This window comes from Ursus americanus, chromosome 2, assembly GCF_024610735.1.
Source record: "Ursus americanus isolate L20-20 chromosome 2, mUrsAme1.1.p, whole genome shotgun sequence".
Taxonomy (NCBI): Eukaryota; Metazoa; Chordata; class Mammalia; order Carnivora; family Ursidae; genus Ursus; species Ursus americanus.
Window position 1 is genome coordinate 36,446,915 of NC_142128.1, and position 13,059 is coordinate 36,459,973.

At 49.7% G+C, this 13,059-nt stretch overlaps 1 protein-coding gene across 3 annotated transcripts in view; it reads right to left on the reverse strand.

Annotated features, from left to right (window-relative positions):
* The window catches only part of SEC14L5 (SEC14 like lipid binding 5), a 44,312-nt gene extending 34,286 nt beyond the window's left edge, over positions 1 to 10,026 (reverse strand). Inside the window, exons 1-2 of one of the 3 annotated variants that reach the window (XM_045783890.2) lie at positions 9,839 to 10,024; positions 9,042 to 9,156 (exon numbers count right to left, since the gene is read on the reverse strand). In XM_045783890.2, the coding sequence (XP_045639846.2) occupies positions 9,042 to 9,104 (63 nt within the window). In that variant the 5' untranslated portion in view covers positions 9,105 to 9,156; positions 9,839 to 10,024. Of the gene's footprint in view, positions 1 to 9,041; positions 9,157 to 9,838 lie in introns of all 3 variants that reach the window. The other 2 variants (XM_087870696.1, XM_045783889.2) reach the window with 2 other exon arrangements.
* Positions 10,027 to 13,059: the final 3,033 nt, after the last annotated feature.

A 13,059-nucleotide genomic window follows, 5' to 3' on the forward strand; every position in this document is an offset into this window, starting at 1 on the left:
AAGCACATGGTTTGCCTGCCTCCCCCCCAAGAACACAAGGTAGCAGAAGGATTCAGTTACAGCCTTTCTGCCAGGTGGCTAGAGAGGGACACCCAAGCCTCCTCACTCAGAAAGGAAGCTGGTCCAAGGCCCAGAACCCGCCCATGCAGGGCCACAGCTGGGGTAGGCAGAGACCAGTGGAAACTTCCGCTGACTGCCTCCCTTGGGCCTCCATCCTGTAAAAATCCACAGTGACACACTTAGCATGCGGAGATGGGCAGCTGGACTCCTAGCCAGACCTGCCTACCTCCAGCTGGGTAACCTTGAGCATGGGCATGTCCCGCTCTCTCCCTTTAGGCTCATCTGTAAAGCAGAGTAATTCATTCCCAACGAGCACCTGGTTGTACCCGTTTCCCGTTTCCGTTTCCTTCATTTGTGCATCACAAGTGCATCACAACTGCTGACAAGAAGTCATCGGCCCCTGGCAGTGAGTTTTTCCCCCTCCCACCAAATCCCTGGGGCTTGTCAAAAGGACACAGTCAACACTCAGTAGGCATTTACATGATGAGTGAGTGAATGACAGCATTCCATACTCATTAAGGGCACGGACTCTGGGGCTTGGGTCTAAATCTCTGCTCTGCTTCTTAGCAAATGTGTGGCCTTGAACGAGTTATCGAACTCTCAGTTCCTTAATGTACTCATTTGTTAAAGGGAGAATGAGAAAAGTAGCTACCTTGCTGAGTTGTGGGATGTGTGGAGGGGGAATAAAGGAGTCCGTTTTTGTAAAGCGCTGAGAACAGTGCCTGGCACAGCGTTCGTTCTACATAAGCATTTGTTAAATAAATTTAAATTTTAAAAAAGAGTGAGATTCTATAAAGTACAGAAAAGCTATTTCTGCTAATCACTTGACAGCTGCTGCCTCCTCCCCCAACCCCTCCATCCTTCCTGCTCTTCCTCATGCAAATTCAAAAAAAGCTGGAAGCCGCTTACCCCAAACCTTCCACCAAGAGTGTGGAAAGAAGATCCAAACTGGCCCAGTACTTTGCCTTCCCTTTCCATGCTGCAGGCGGGATTCAGGACACTGAGCACCGTGTGACCTCCCACAAGGCACATGCCTCCTGTCACGCTCCTCAGGAGCCTTCCTGGATGACCCGCACCTGCCCCCTGCAAGCTTGGGAGACCCCAGGACAGATGAGTATCGATTCTCTCAGCTCCCCCAACTTTTTTTTTTAAATTGAGATAGAATTCTCATACCATAAAATGCACCCCCCCTTTTTTTTTTTTTTTAAGATTTTGCTTATTTACTTGAGAGAGAGAGAGCACAAGCAGGGGGAGTGGCAGAGGGAGAAGCAGCCTTCCTTGTTAAGCAGGGAGCCCAATGTAAGAGTCGATCCCAGGACCCTGAGCTCATGACCCGAGCAGAAGGCAGACACTTAACCGATTGAGCCACCCAGGTGCCCCTAATATGCACACTTTTAAAGTGTTCGATTCAGTGGGTTTTAGCACATTCACAAAGTTGTGCGTCCATCACCACCATCTAATTCCAGAACATGTCATCACCCCCCAAAAAAATTCCCTACCCATTATAGTCAACCCCTTAGTACCCCACCCCGGCCCTAGGCAACCACTAATTCACCTTCCATCTCTGCAGATTTGCTTTTTCTGCACATTCCATAGGAGTGGAACAATACAGTATGTGGCCTTTTGCGTCTGGCCTCTCTCACTGAGCATCGTGTTTTCAAGGCTCATCCACATTGTGGCAGGTGTCAGTGCTCCATTCCTTTTCATGGTTGAATCATATTCTACCCCCCAGTTTTGGCCAAGTTGCTTAGCTAGAGCTTGGGGGATGACACATCAAACATCTGATGGCAGCAGTGTCACCCCAGCTGATGAAGGGTAGCGGTTGTGGTAGAACCAGGGCAACACACCACTGGAGCCTTTTGGCTGCTGTATACAATCTATAAAAACGGGTGTGCTGCAGGGTCCCGTAGCTGGACAACCTGCTGCTATTCTAGGTCAAAGCCGGCTCGCAGACACAAAAGATGGAGACGAAGGGGCAGAAGGACCCTGCAGCCAGGGCACCTGGACGCAGTGAGGGGACAAGGCTCAGGTGTGGGTGGCCAGGCAGAAGCAAAGCATGAGGTTTAGATGCTGCCTCTGCCACTTGCCGGCTGGGTGACCTTGACTTAACCTCTCTGAGACTCAGTCCCCTCAAAAAAAAAAAAGAAAAAGAGAGAGAAAGATAGAATGATGGTGATACCTACTTCGTAAGGACTACAGTAAAGATTAAAGGTAGGTAATACATTTAAGGCACTAAGCACAGGGCCAGACATGACATCGTAGACATTTTTAAATGGACAAGAGGAAACCAACAGGGACTTGAACAGATATTTGTACAGATTCATTCACAGTGGCCAAACTGTAGAAACATCCCAAGTGTCCTTGGACGGAGGCATGCATAAACGAAATGTGGCCTGTCCATACGGTGGAATATGATTCAGCCATAAAAAGGAAGGCAGCCCAAACACCTGCTACAGGACGGACAAACCTCAAAAACATCGCGCTCAGTGAAAGCACCAGACTCAAAAGGACACGTACTGCCAGGCTCCGCTTGTATGAGGTCCCTGGAATAGTCAGACTCGCTGGCAGAGACTAGAAGGGTGGATGCCAGGGGCTGGGAGGGGCAGGAGGGACGGGGAGTTGGTGTTTAATGGGGGCACAGTGTCAGTGTGGGAAGACGAAAGAGTTCTGGGGATGGATGGTGGTGAGGGCTGCACAACACGATGAATGTGCTTAATGCTCAACTGAACCATACACCTAAAAATGGTCACGATGGGAAATTTTGCATTATGTATATTTTATCACATTTGGTTGTTTTTGGAAAAAAAGAGTAAGCCATCTCCTGTGTGGTTAACAGCCCTGCTGGGAGCATCGACTGTGATTTGGAGTAGAATGTTGTATCTGTGTGTTTGTTTCTAGTCAGCACCTCTGGCTCTATGTCTGTTTTCTTCGCCACTGGATTCCCCAGTGCCCTTGTACAACACCTGGTGCTCTAGACACCTGGCCAATATTTGCTGAAGGGAGGGAGGGAGGGAGGGAGGGAGGGAGGAAGGAAGGAAGGAAGGAAGGGAGGGAGGGAGGGAGGGAGGGAGGGAGGAAGGAAGGAAGGAAGGAAGGAAGGAAGGAAGGAAGGAAGGAAGGAAGGAAAAAGGGAGAGAGGGAGGAAGGGAGGGAGGGGGGGAGGAAGGGAGGGAGGAGCAGGTGTTGGGGAAAGAAAGCAGGAAGTTGGAACCGTTGACATAGATCTGCCTGGAAGAGCAGGTGGAGCAGCACAGAACCCCCATCCCCCATGAGTGGGCTCCGTCTGCACCTGCCAGTCCGCGGTGGCAGGCCCAGCGGGTAACCTGTGCCCCTGTATTGCCATTTATGCTCCACCTCCCCAGAGCTGAGTCCTTGCAGGTGCCTACGGCACAGGTGAATAAATGCCTGAGTAGTTCCCATCTGTGGTCATGAGAGGCGTGCAGCCGCCCCTCTTGGCCGATCAATCAGCCCCAAACAAGGTGCCAGAGAATACTTCTGCCTGCTTTTCAGTTTCCCGGTCCTGAGGCTGTAGCATGGGGCGCCATTAGTGGAGCCTAGGTAGTATTCGTTCCTATTCTATCCCTTCTTTGCAAGAATCGGATTTGGATGTCCCTCTGCCCAGGCCAGGACTGTGTCTCTGCCTGGTGAGGTCACCCCATCAGAACGCCTGGCCTCTCCGGCACTGCGGGGTGGAACACGCAGCCTGGCCGCCCCGCCCAGCAACTGCACACAAACCTGGATCCTCACCCACGCATGGGGAGCAGGCTGGAGGAAACTCTCCTCCTCTGAACACACTCTGTGCCCACAAACTTCCAGGATCAGCTGGTGCCCTTGATAGTTCAGGGAGGGGCTGGGAGACAGAGAGGCCAAGCCCAGAGCATCTTGACATTTAGCAGTATGTCAGGATCTTGATGGGAGGGTAACACTATTTGAGATTTTTCAAGTGTCTCAGGAATGTGCCCAGCCTCTGTCACCTCTGCTTCCCCACGTTCTCCTGGCTTCTGGGATGGAAAACCCCCTCCAATCCACTTAAAGCCTAAATCTGATCATGTCACTCATGCTTAAAGCCTTCCAAAGCTCCCAAGGTCCTTGAACAGACAAATTGAGCCTGCCAATCACTTTCTAATTCACACTGGAGCCCAAATGAGCCACATTTATTTCTTCAGAAAGGTCTCCTCCTTCTCTGCAGACAGTGGGCGCATCTGCCCTTGGCAAGGCTCAGCCTGAATGACCTAAAAGACCTTTGGCTGGTGATCAATGGGCCCTTCCCCATGTTCCTACAGCACCCTGTGCATTCCCTATTAGGAATCATTCTACATGGCATTTGCCTGGTTCCTGTCTCTCTCTTTCTCTGTCAAACACACACACACACACACACACACACACACACACACTGCAAGCCCTGTGTGGGCAGGAAGGGATGGTGTCAGGAGAACCAGAACAAGATAGACATAGTCGCCACCTTTCTGAAGCTTACTTTAATGAGAAAGGCCCATATATAAACAAGCAAGGAAACAAACGAACGGAATCATGATGCATTTCAAAAAGGGCTAGGAATCCACTATGTTGTAGCCCCTACACCTAGCATGCTGCTTAGCACACAGTGAAACTTAATAAATATCTGTAGGTTGCATACACGAACATGTGTGTGAAATAATATTTGCATAAAGGAATGAATGAGGACCTAAAATTTGCTTCTGAAATCCTAAGATCACTTTGCTGGGCAGTGGATCGCCTGTGTTCTCCCAGCCCAAATCCAGAACGCGTCAGGTCCCTGTAAGCAATCCAGGATGGAAAATGTCGCTTCCCTTAATCTGTTAGCAACAGGATCAGATGATGGGCTCCAGGGAACTAATTTAAACTCATTTAAATAAGGCCCCTGCTGCTTTGTTAAAACTATGTCCATAACAACGGGTCCAACTGTAACCGCTCTGGCCTGACCTGCAAGGATTTACCTCTAGATGCTGCTCCTTATTAATAACCCATTTGCTAAATTACAACTGTTTACCAATACAAAAGGCCAGGTCTTTAAATATTTTAACACTTAATTGCTGACGACAGCTCTCACCTCCGTAACCCTTCCTCTGTGTGAAAAGCCTACTGCTAAGGAAATTCTACTCCCAGCCATCTTCCTTCTTTGGATTTGCAGAATCTGAGACAAGCTGAAGTCACGGGGCTTGGGAGCCCCACTGGGATCCCGGGGCAGTGCCTGGACAAGAGGCAGCCAGATCATTCCTGAAGCTGCTGTGGCCGCTGGTGCACAGGTGTTTACGGAACATCGGCGCCAGCATCTGGAAAGTCTGGCTCTGAGCACAGGCTATCGGGTCAGATTTCCCTAAATTCAAATCTCTGTCATTTACTGATGATGCCATTTACTGAGCCTAATGGGCTGAATTATGTCCCCCCAGAAAAGGTATGTTGGAGTCCTAGCCCCAGGCACCTCAGGATGTGAACTTATTGAGAAAGAGGGTCTTTACAGAGGTAATCAAGCTAAAATGAGGTCACTAGAGTGTACTTATAAATCCGATATGACTGATGTCCTTCCTTATGAAAAAGGAAATTTGTGTGCCCAGAGGCACACACACACAGGAAATATGCCGTGTGAAGTTAGGAGTTAGGCCACCACAGGCCAAGAACTACCAGAAGCCAGGAGAGAATCCTGGAACAGATCCTTCCAAAGCACTTCAGAGGAAGCCCAGTCCTGCTGACACCTTGATCTCCAATGGCTGGCCTCTAGATTTCTGTCATTCTAAGCCACCCAGTCATGGTCCTTTGTTACATAACCCTAGCCAATGAATATACTGCCTATGCGATAGTCTCCGTACCCTCTGTAAACCTTAGTTTTTCTTCCCACTACAGCCAAGGCTGTCATGAAAGTTCCTGCCTCTGAGCGGGCCTCAAGGGCTGGGCACACAGAGTTTGGTGGGTAACTGCTGCCGAGCTCCATCATCATCGGCTGCCCCCACCCCCAGGAGGCCAGGGTCTGTGGGTTCTGCCTGTGCTCCCCTCTGTGGGGTCCTGATGGAGTGCAGGCATTCAGGACACAGTCCTGGTGGTAACAATCCCAGCCAGACCACTCACTGGGCCCAGATATCACCCTAAGGAGTTGAGATCCTCAGCTCTAAGAAATGACAGAGTTCCTGATTGGGAATGTAAATTCTGGAGCTGAACTGCCTGCAGTTAAGTCCCCACCTGCCTCATGTTTGCTTTGTGGCCTCGGGCAATCCATTCATCCTTCCCATGCCTCAGTTTCCTCCTCTAGTAGAATGGTGCTACCCACAGAACCTATCTCTTGGGGTGCTTAGGAGAAGTACATGACTTAATATTTGAAGGGGCCCAGAACAGTGCCTGGGACCTCATAAGCACTGTGAACACGTTTATTAAATAACATTTAAAATAGTATATGCCTAAACCCACAAACGATCACTACCATTCATGGCAGGGATTTCTTCGGAAAGAGTATGTCCACACAAAAACTTGGGCCGCAGTGATCATAGCAGCGTTATTCGTAATAGCCCAACATTGGAAAGCATCCATCCACTGATGAGTGGAAAACAAATGTGGTCTATCCAGGCAACGGAATATGACTCAGCCATTAAAAGGAACCTTGGATGAACCTTGAAAACATGATGCTGAGTGAGAGAAGCCCATCACCAAGGGCCACATGTTCTATGATTCCACTTACATGAAACGTCCAAAACAGGCAAGTGCACAGAGACAGAAAGTAGACTAGTGGTTGTCAGGCGCTGAGGGTGTAGGGATTGGAGAGGACAGCAAATGGGCACAGGGTTTCTTTTTGGGGCGATGAAAATGTTCTAAAACTGACGGTGGTGATGACTATACAACTCTATGAATACTAAAAACCCCTGACTTGTACCTTTTAATTGGGTGTGTAAGTTATAGCTCAGTAAAGCTGTTAGAACAATAAATAATAACAATAAACCTAAACAATATTTCACCAGCATGAACAATGCACTAGGCCTTGTCCCTTCATTTAATCCTCACTTCTACTCTCAGAGGAGCAGGAGGCTTAATTATCCTCCATCTTACAGCTGAGAAACTGGAACAGGGACCCAGCTGAAGGATCTGGCTCTTCACCACCATCCGCCTGGGAGGAGAGCCCAGATAACCCGGAATCCATTCACAACAGGCTGTAGGCTGACCAGAGAGTGGTCAGAGGACCACCGTCTTGTGGTGACTTCGGTGCTCAAGGGACCACCGTCTGAAGTCCAAGACATGGTCTTTGTGTTCTATGCGCGAAGACCCCACCACCACCTTCTGCGACCCCACATACAAAGGGACCAAAGACCTCCCCAACCTTGGATACACAGCTACCTCCATTGTCTTCATTTTACCGAGATAATACAAGCTCACTGTTTTGAACCAAATAATACAGAATACAATCAAGAAAGAAGAAAGCAAACGTCCTTGGGATCCCACCCTTCAGAAACAGAATTCACATCAGGGGATTTGGCCCAAGGAGAGAGACACCCCTTCACTGGATTAGTTACATTTTTGAAATGAAAGAGGAAAAAAAAACTTTTTTTGGTAATTTTTTAAGCTCAGTCTAGAAAGGTTGGCTCAGTGCTATTTTATAACCAATTCCTTGAGCCCAGTTTTAGTCATTTTTGTGTTTGTGGCTGGTGGACTTCTGCAGCAAGGAATGCTTCAATTCTCAAGTCAGTTTTGTTAAACAGAAAAACCAAAGGCCAGCTCAGCTGGTCACTCAGATGCACTGAGAATAGCTGAATCCATCTGAAACTTCCCTGGCATCTGACCCAGACTAAGGGCAAGTGTTCAGCTGAGAAACAAAGACGGACATTAAGTGCAGAAAAACCCTTTTGTGCCCACACAGCATGCAAGTTATGTTGAGTTATGCAGCTATTTTGGGGACAATAATGTTTTGTAAACAGTCGGCAAATGACCTTGTCAGTAAGTTGCAGAGGTTTGGGGCCCTTTCACCAACAAGGATTGTATGGAAGATAAGGAAACATGGGCAAGGCTGTCCCTTTGAGAAATACAAATAAATTAATGGAGATACATATAATAAGTATCTGAAAACCTTTGTTTCCTAATGTACCCATAAGCCTCTATGCATCCATACCTAGGGATTGTTAACAGCTAGGGGAGTAAAGGGAGTCCTGCCTTCATTTATGAAACAGGAAGCTTACAAAATATGCTTAACATACTCCGGTAAAATCAATGTGAATACTTTACTAGTCTTTTTTTTTTTTAAAGATTTTATTTATTTATTAGAGAGAGAGAGACAGCCAGTGAGAGAGGGAACGCAAGAAGGGGGAGTGGGAAAGGAAGATACTAGTCTTATTAATACAGAATTAAGTGCTACTTTAGCCGGCATGTTTTAAAGTGCAATAATTGCAAATATTTTTGAGAATCCTAAATATGCTAAATTAAATTTACACTTATTAAACTCATGCAATAATGAAAGAGTATTAGTTTTCCATTTTACAGGTATTTGTCTCAGTTTCATGGTAGAGAACCACAGGGTTCTGGATTGTCCCAGAAAGTGGGGACGGTGTCTTTCTTATTTTAAATGAATGAATGAACGAGTCCTAGGGTCTTAGAATATGTGAGCTGCTAGAGGCTTAGATGGAGGACAAGTATTTCTATTAAGCTGCCAATTATTGTCTATTTGGTATGGACCAAGCTCTGTGTAGTAACCTGCCCCCCCACCCTCCAATCCCCCTACGTTATAATATATATTATAATATATATATTTATAACCTATATATACAAAATCTTTATTCCTCATGACAACCGTGTGAAGTGCACATAATCATCCCCCATTTCACAAATGAAGAAACCAAGGCTCAGAGAAATTCAGTAATTTTGCAACAGGACACAGCCAGAGCACAGCAGAGCTGCAGCAAGGACCCATCGCTTCTGACTCTTCATCATCCCCTGGTGTCCCACCCTCATTACAAATGAGGGAAAGTCACACAGAATCAGGGGTCACTCACCGCCATGACCAGCTCAAATGGGTACTTGTAGATGCGGACAGGAGACTGGTACTTCTGCACCATGTTCTTGCAGGAGCGCCAACAGAAGCCACCCAAGCAGGAGTGAGCACGGAGCCTGGGTGACAGGTGACTGGTAAGTTAGCAGCTCCCTCCACCTGAAACAAGAACCCTGCCCACTGCTTCCCCAAGCAAGGGGCAAGCCCAGCCCCCTCAGTCTCCACCCACACATTTCCCCAGCCCTTAAAGCAAAGGGGCTGATGTGATCACCAAATTACTCTGAGCCAGGCCCCAAACACCTGCCCTGTCCATTACCCACTGCTCCAGATCACACTCATCCCTCAAAGAGCAATAAGTACCCAAACTTTCCTTAGTCCCCACCCCTTCACACCAAGGCCCCCAGCAGCACCCCTCACTGCCAAGCACATGGAAACACACATTTGCAACTCTTATACTCCCACAATTCATCACCCACCCACGCACCCCACAGCTCGCCAAAAACGTCATGACCCTATAGATCCCCAAGTATCATTGCATCTGCCTTCCCATTTTCCTCCAAGATACCCTGACATAAACACACAGCCTTCACTAAATTTCACATGCACTGTCTCTGTCACACACACACACACGGGCACACATGCACGACCCACCTCCCACACGGGACTGCCCTTCACACACATGCAACTTTGCACATACACTCAGCTCCTTGGAGCTCACTCCTACCTAACTCCACGCACGTACCAGGTATGCACATGCACGCACACACGTATGCACTCGCAGGCTCCCGCAGCCCTACTCACCCTCGCCCTCCGAGTCTCCGGGGACGTAGCCCCGGGGGCAGTACGGAGCTGAGTCCGCCGGGGCGCCCCGTGGACGCCTGGCCCGGAGCGCAGCGTCTGGGGCGAGGCCCGACCGCGGCCGCCCAGTCTGGGGCGTCCTGCCTTGCTCTTCCTGGGGCCCGGCCAGCCTGGGAGGGGCCTGCAGGGCGGGAGCGAGACCTGCCTGGCGGGAGTGCTCCAGGACCTGGGACAGCGGAGAATCCGGCCTGGCCCCGCCCCTGGCCTGGCCCCGCCCATGCCGCCCTGCTTCGGTCCCGCCCAGATTTCCAGGGCCCGTGAATGGTCCTGTCCTAGCCTCGCCCTAGTCTTAGCCCCTCCCTTCCTTTATTTATCCCCCGTTTGCCTTCAGCCCAGCCCGGCCCCTTCTCAAGATTGGCCACGCCTCAGGTAGGCCCCGCCCCCACGCTGGTCCCTCCCCGAAGACTCCCAGCCTCGAAAATGGCCCAGCCCCGGGAAGACCCCGCCCCACGGCTCCACCTCCAGTCAAGCTCTGCCCCCACGCGGACCTTTGCCCCGCCCACCCCCTCCCTTCTTAGTAAGGTTTACTTTCATACTCTGATTACCCTGGTCGCCTAGTCTCTGAGCCCCGCCCCTCCCATGCGCTACCTCTAGAGCCCTACAGGCTCTGCCCCAAGCCCCGCCCCTTCATGCATCATTCATTCATCTGCGTAGGCTTACAGAGCACCTACTAAGTGTCAGGCCCTTCCAGGTACTGGAGAGTCATTAAGTGAACAAAACACAAAAATCCTGCCCTCCTGGAGCTTACACTCCTGGGGGATCATACATTAAATAAATAAGGCAAATAGTATGTAAGATGGAGAAAAATACCAAGGAGAAAAAAGCAGGCAGGGAAAGTTTCAAGAAGTGAATGAAGCGAGGGTACAGTTTAAAACAGAACAGACTGGGGCCTCCCTGGGAGGGTGACATTTGGCCATCATCTCCTTTTAGCTCATATCCAAACCATCTAGCCCTCTCACGATCCCCAGGGAACCAGCCTCCCTTCCAAAGCCCTCTCTTTCCACTCCCCACCTATCCGGCCTGGAAGAGCCAACATGCTGGCTCTGGACAACCCTATCATTCGTGTATTCATTCACTGGACATTTACTGAGCACCTACTATGTGCCAGCACTGGAGGACTTCACCCATTCACAAGGGGGAATCAGGCAGACGCGCCTGCCCTCGCGTGGCCCACAGTCCTGGACATGAAAAGGGTGTGACAATGCTCTGTTTAGCAAATACAAACGCCTTTGCATCCTATGGTAATCAGCCCTTGTTCGTTTCCTTTCTAGCATGTGTCACACTCTAATCATTTATTCATTCATTTTATTTATTTGTGCGTTATTGACTGTCCCGGGAGACTGTGACTCCGTAAGTCAGGGACCATGCCTGTCTTATTCATCTGCGCCCAGGTCCGCAGGACCTTACTGGGTACCGGGCGCACAGTAGGTGCTCAGTGCTTTTTTTTCAATTAAAGTTACCAACAATGGAAATGGAGCGCAAAGTTGCCATCCCTGCCACAAGGTGGCAGCAAACGACAGTCCACGACTCCAGGGTCCTCACACCAAGGGGAGTTGTTGCAGGCGACCGGGTCCACGGATGTTTCGCGGTACCCGGAGCTGAGCAAGGAAACTAGCATGCTTGTCCTAGGCGTCCGTGCCGTGCGCGTAGTGAGCACTAACACTTAGCTGTTGTTACAGCACGGAAGGCGCTAAATTAGCATTAAGTAACCGCAGAGCGGGATGTTTACACCTAGAAAGATGGGGCGGAGCAGTCTGTCCCAAACCCTTCAGCTCCTCCGACTCCTTTCAGCAGAGTTCATGTTAAAATGCAGATTCCCGGGCACCGCTCAGAGGAGTCTAGGAATCTTCCTGTTTAACAAGTTCCCCAAGTGATTCTTCTTTAAGTGGACAGGTGTGGTGCTGGCTGACAGATCGTGGGGGGTCCTTCCAAGCGCTTGGGGATCCTGGAGTGCTCGGACTAAAGGCCAGCCCCGAGCCGGAGGCGGCGTGCTCATACGCGGGGGAGGTCCGCTCGCCAGAGCTCCTCCCAGATGTGGGTGTGCTTCCACTCCAATTCACTCCCTTTCGGTTCTGGCAGAATCTTGGCTACCCACCCACACACGTGTCTCCTTTGCCACAGAAGGTGACAGCTTGGGGGAGCAGGAACGGGCGTGGGAGTTGCAGGGAGCGGGACAGGAAGAGCCCCAGGAGGAGAGGAGAGGCCCTGAGACTGCGGGGGAGGCCTCAAGTTTCCGCGCCTCCCCCGCCCCCAACAGGTGGGAATGGGACACGCGGGGGGGAGGGGGGGGCGACTGCCGGGTGGGTTCGGAAACCTCAAATTGGAAAATGCGGCCCAAAGTGGAGACCCTAACTCCCTCCTCCTCCAGCTCGAGGGAAACGAATTAATAATAGCAGAGCCCAGCACGTGTTACCTATTATGAGCACCATTCTGTTACTAATTATTCCTACCATCTATTGAGCATTTATTTGGCACGTGCTGTTCCAGGCACCGTTCTAAGGCCTTACAAACATTTAATCCTCAAAATCAACCCCTGCAGTGATGGAAGTGTTTCGGAACTCCGTAGAGTGGTCGTTGCCCAACATTATGAATGCGCTCAATGCCACTGAATTATACACATCGAAATGGTTAATATTAAAACGGTTAGTGGTTATGTTATATGATTAGTATCTAAATTTTTTAAAAAGAACTTTTAAGATCAAAACTATTTTAGTCTTCATTTTAAAGATAAGGAAACTATGGCACAGAGAGATTGAGTAACTTGCCCAAGGTCACACAGCTACTAAGAAACTCAAACCCAGGACTCTAGTTCTCCAGTGCCTTCTTCTGCCTGGGACTATAGCTGAATTACCCAGAAGATATGATTTTCCAGCCTCGACTGTAAAGATATCCAGGCATCTTGTTCTGGGCTAAGGAGGTACTCCAAGGATGGGCTGGTTCCATGCGGTCTGGCGGGCGGGGAAGGTGAGAGGTCAGTCCCAGGGGTGGGACCTTCGGCCTCTAACTGCTGCTTCCTACTTGCCCTGCGGGAATGACCAAGCCAAAGCTGTCTTGTGGCGAGGTAATTTTTGAAAACTCTAGAAACCCCACCCTAAATCTCTGAATATCTCCCCCACAGATGGGCCCCTGTCACAGGAAATTCAACCATTAGTAATGCATTTATT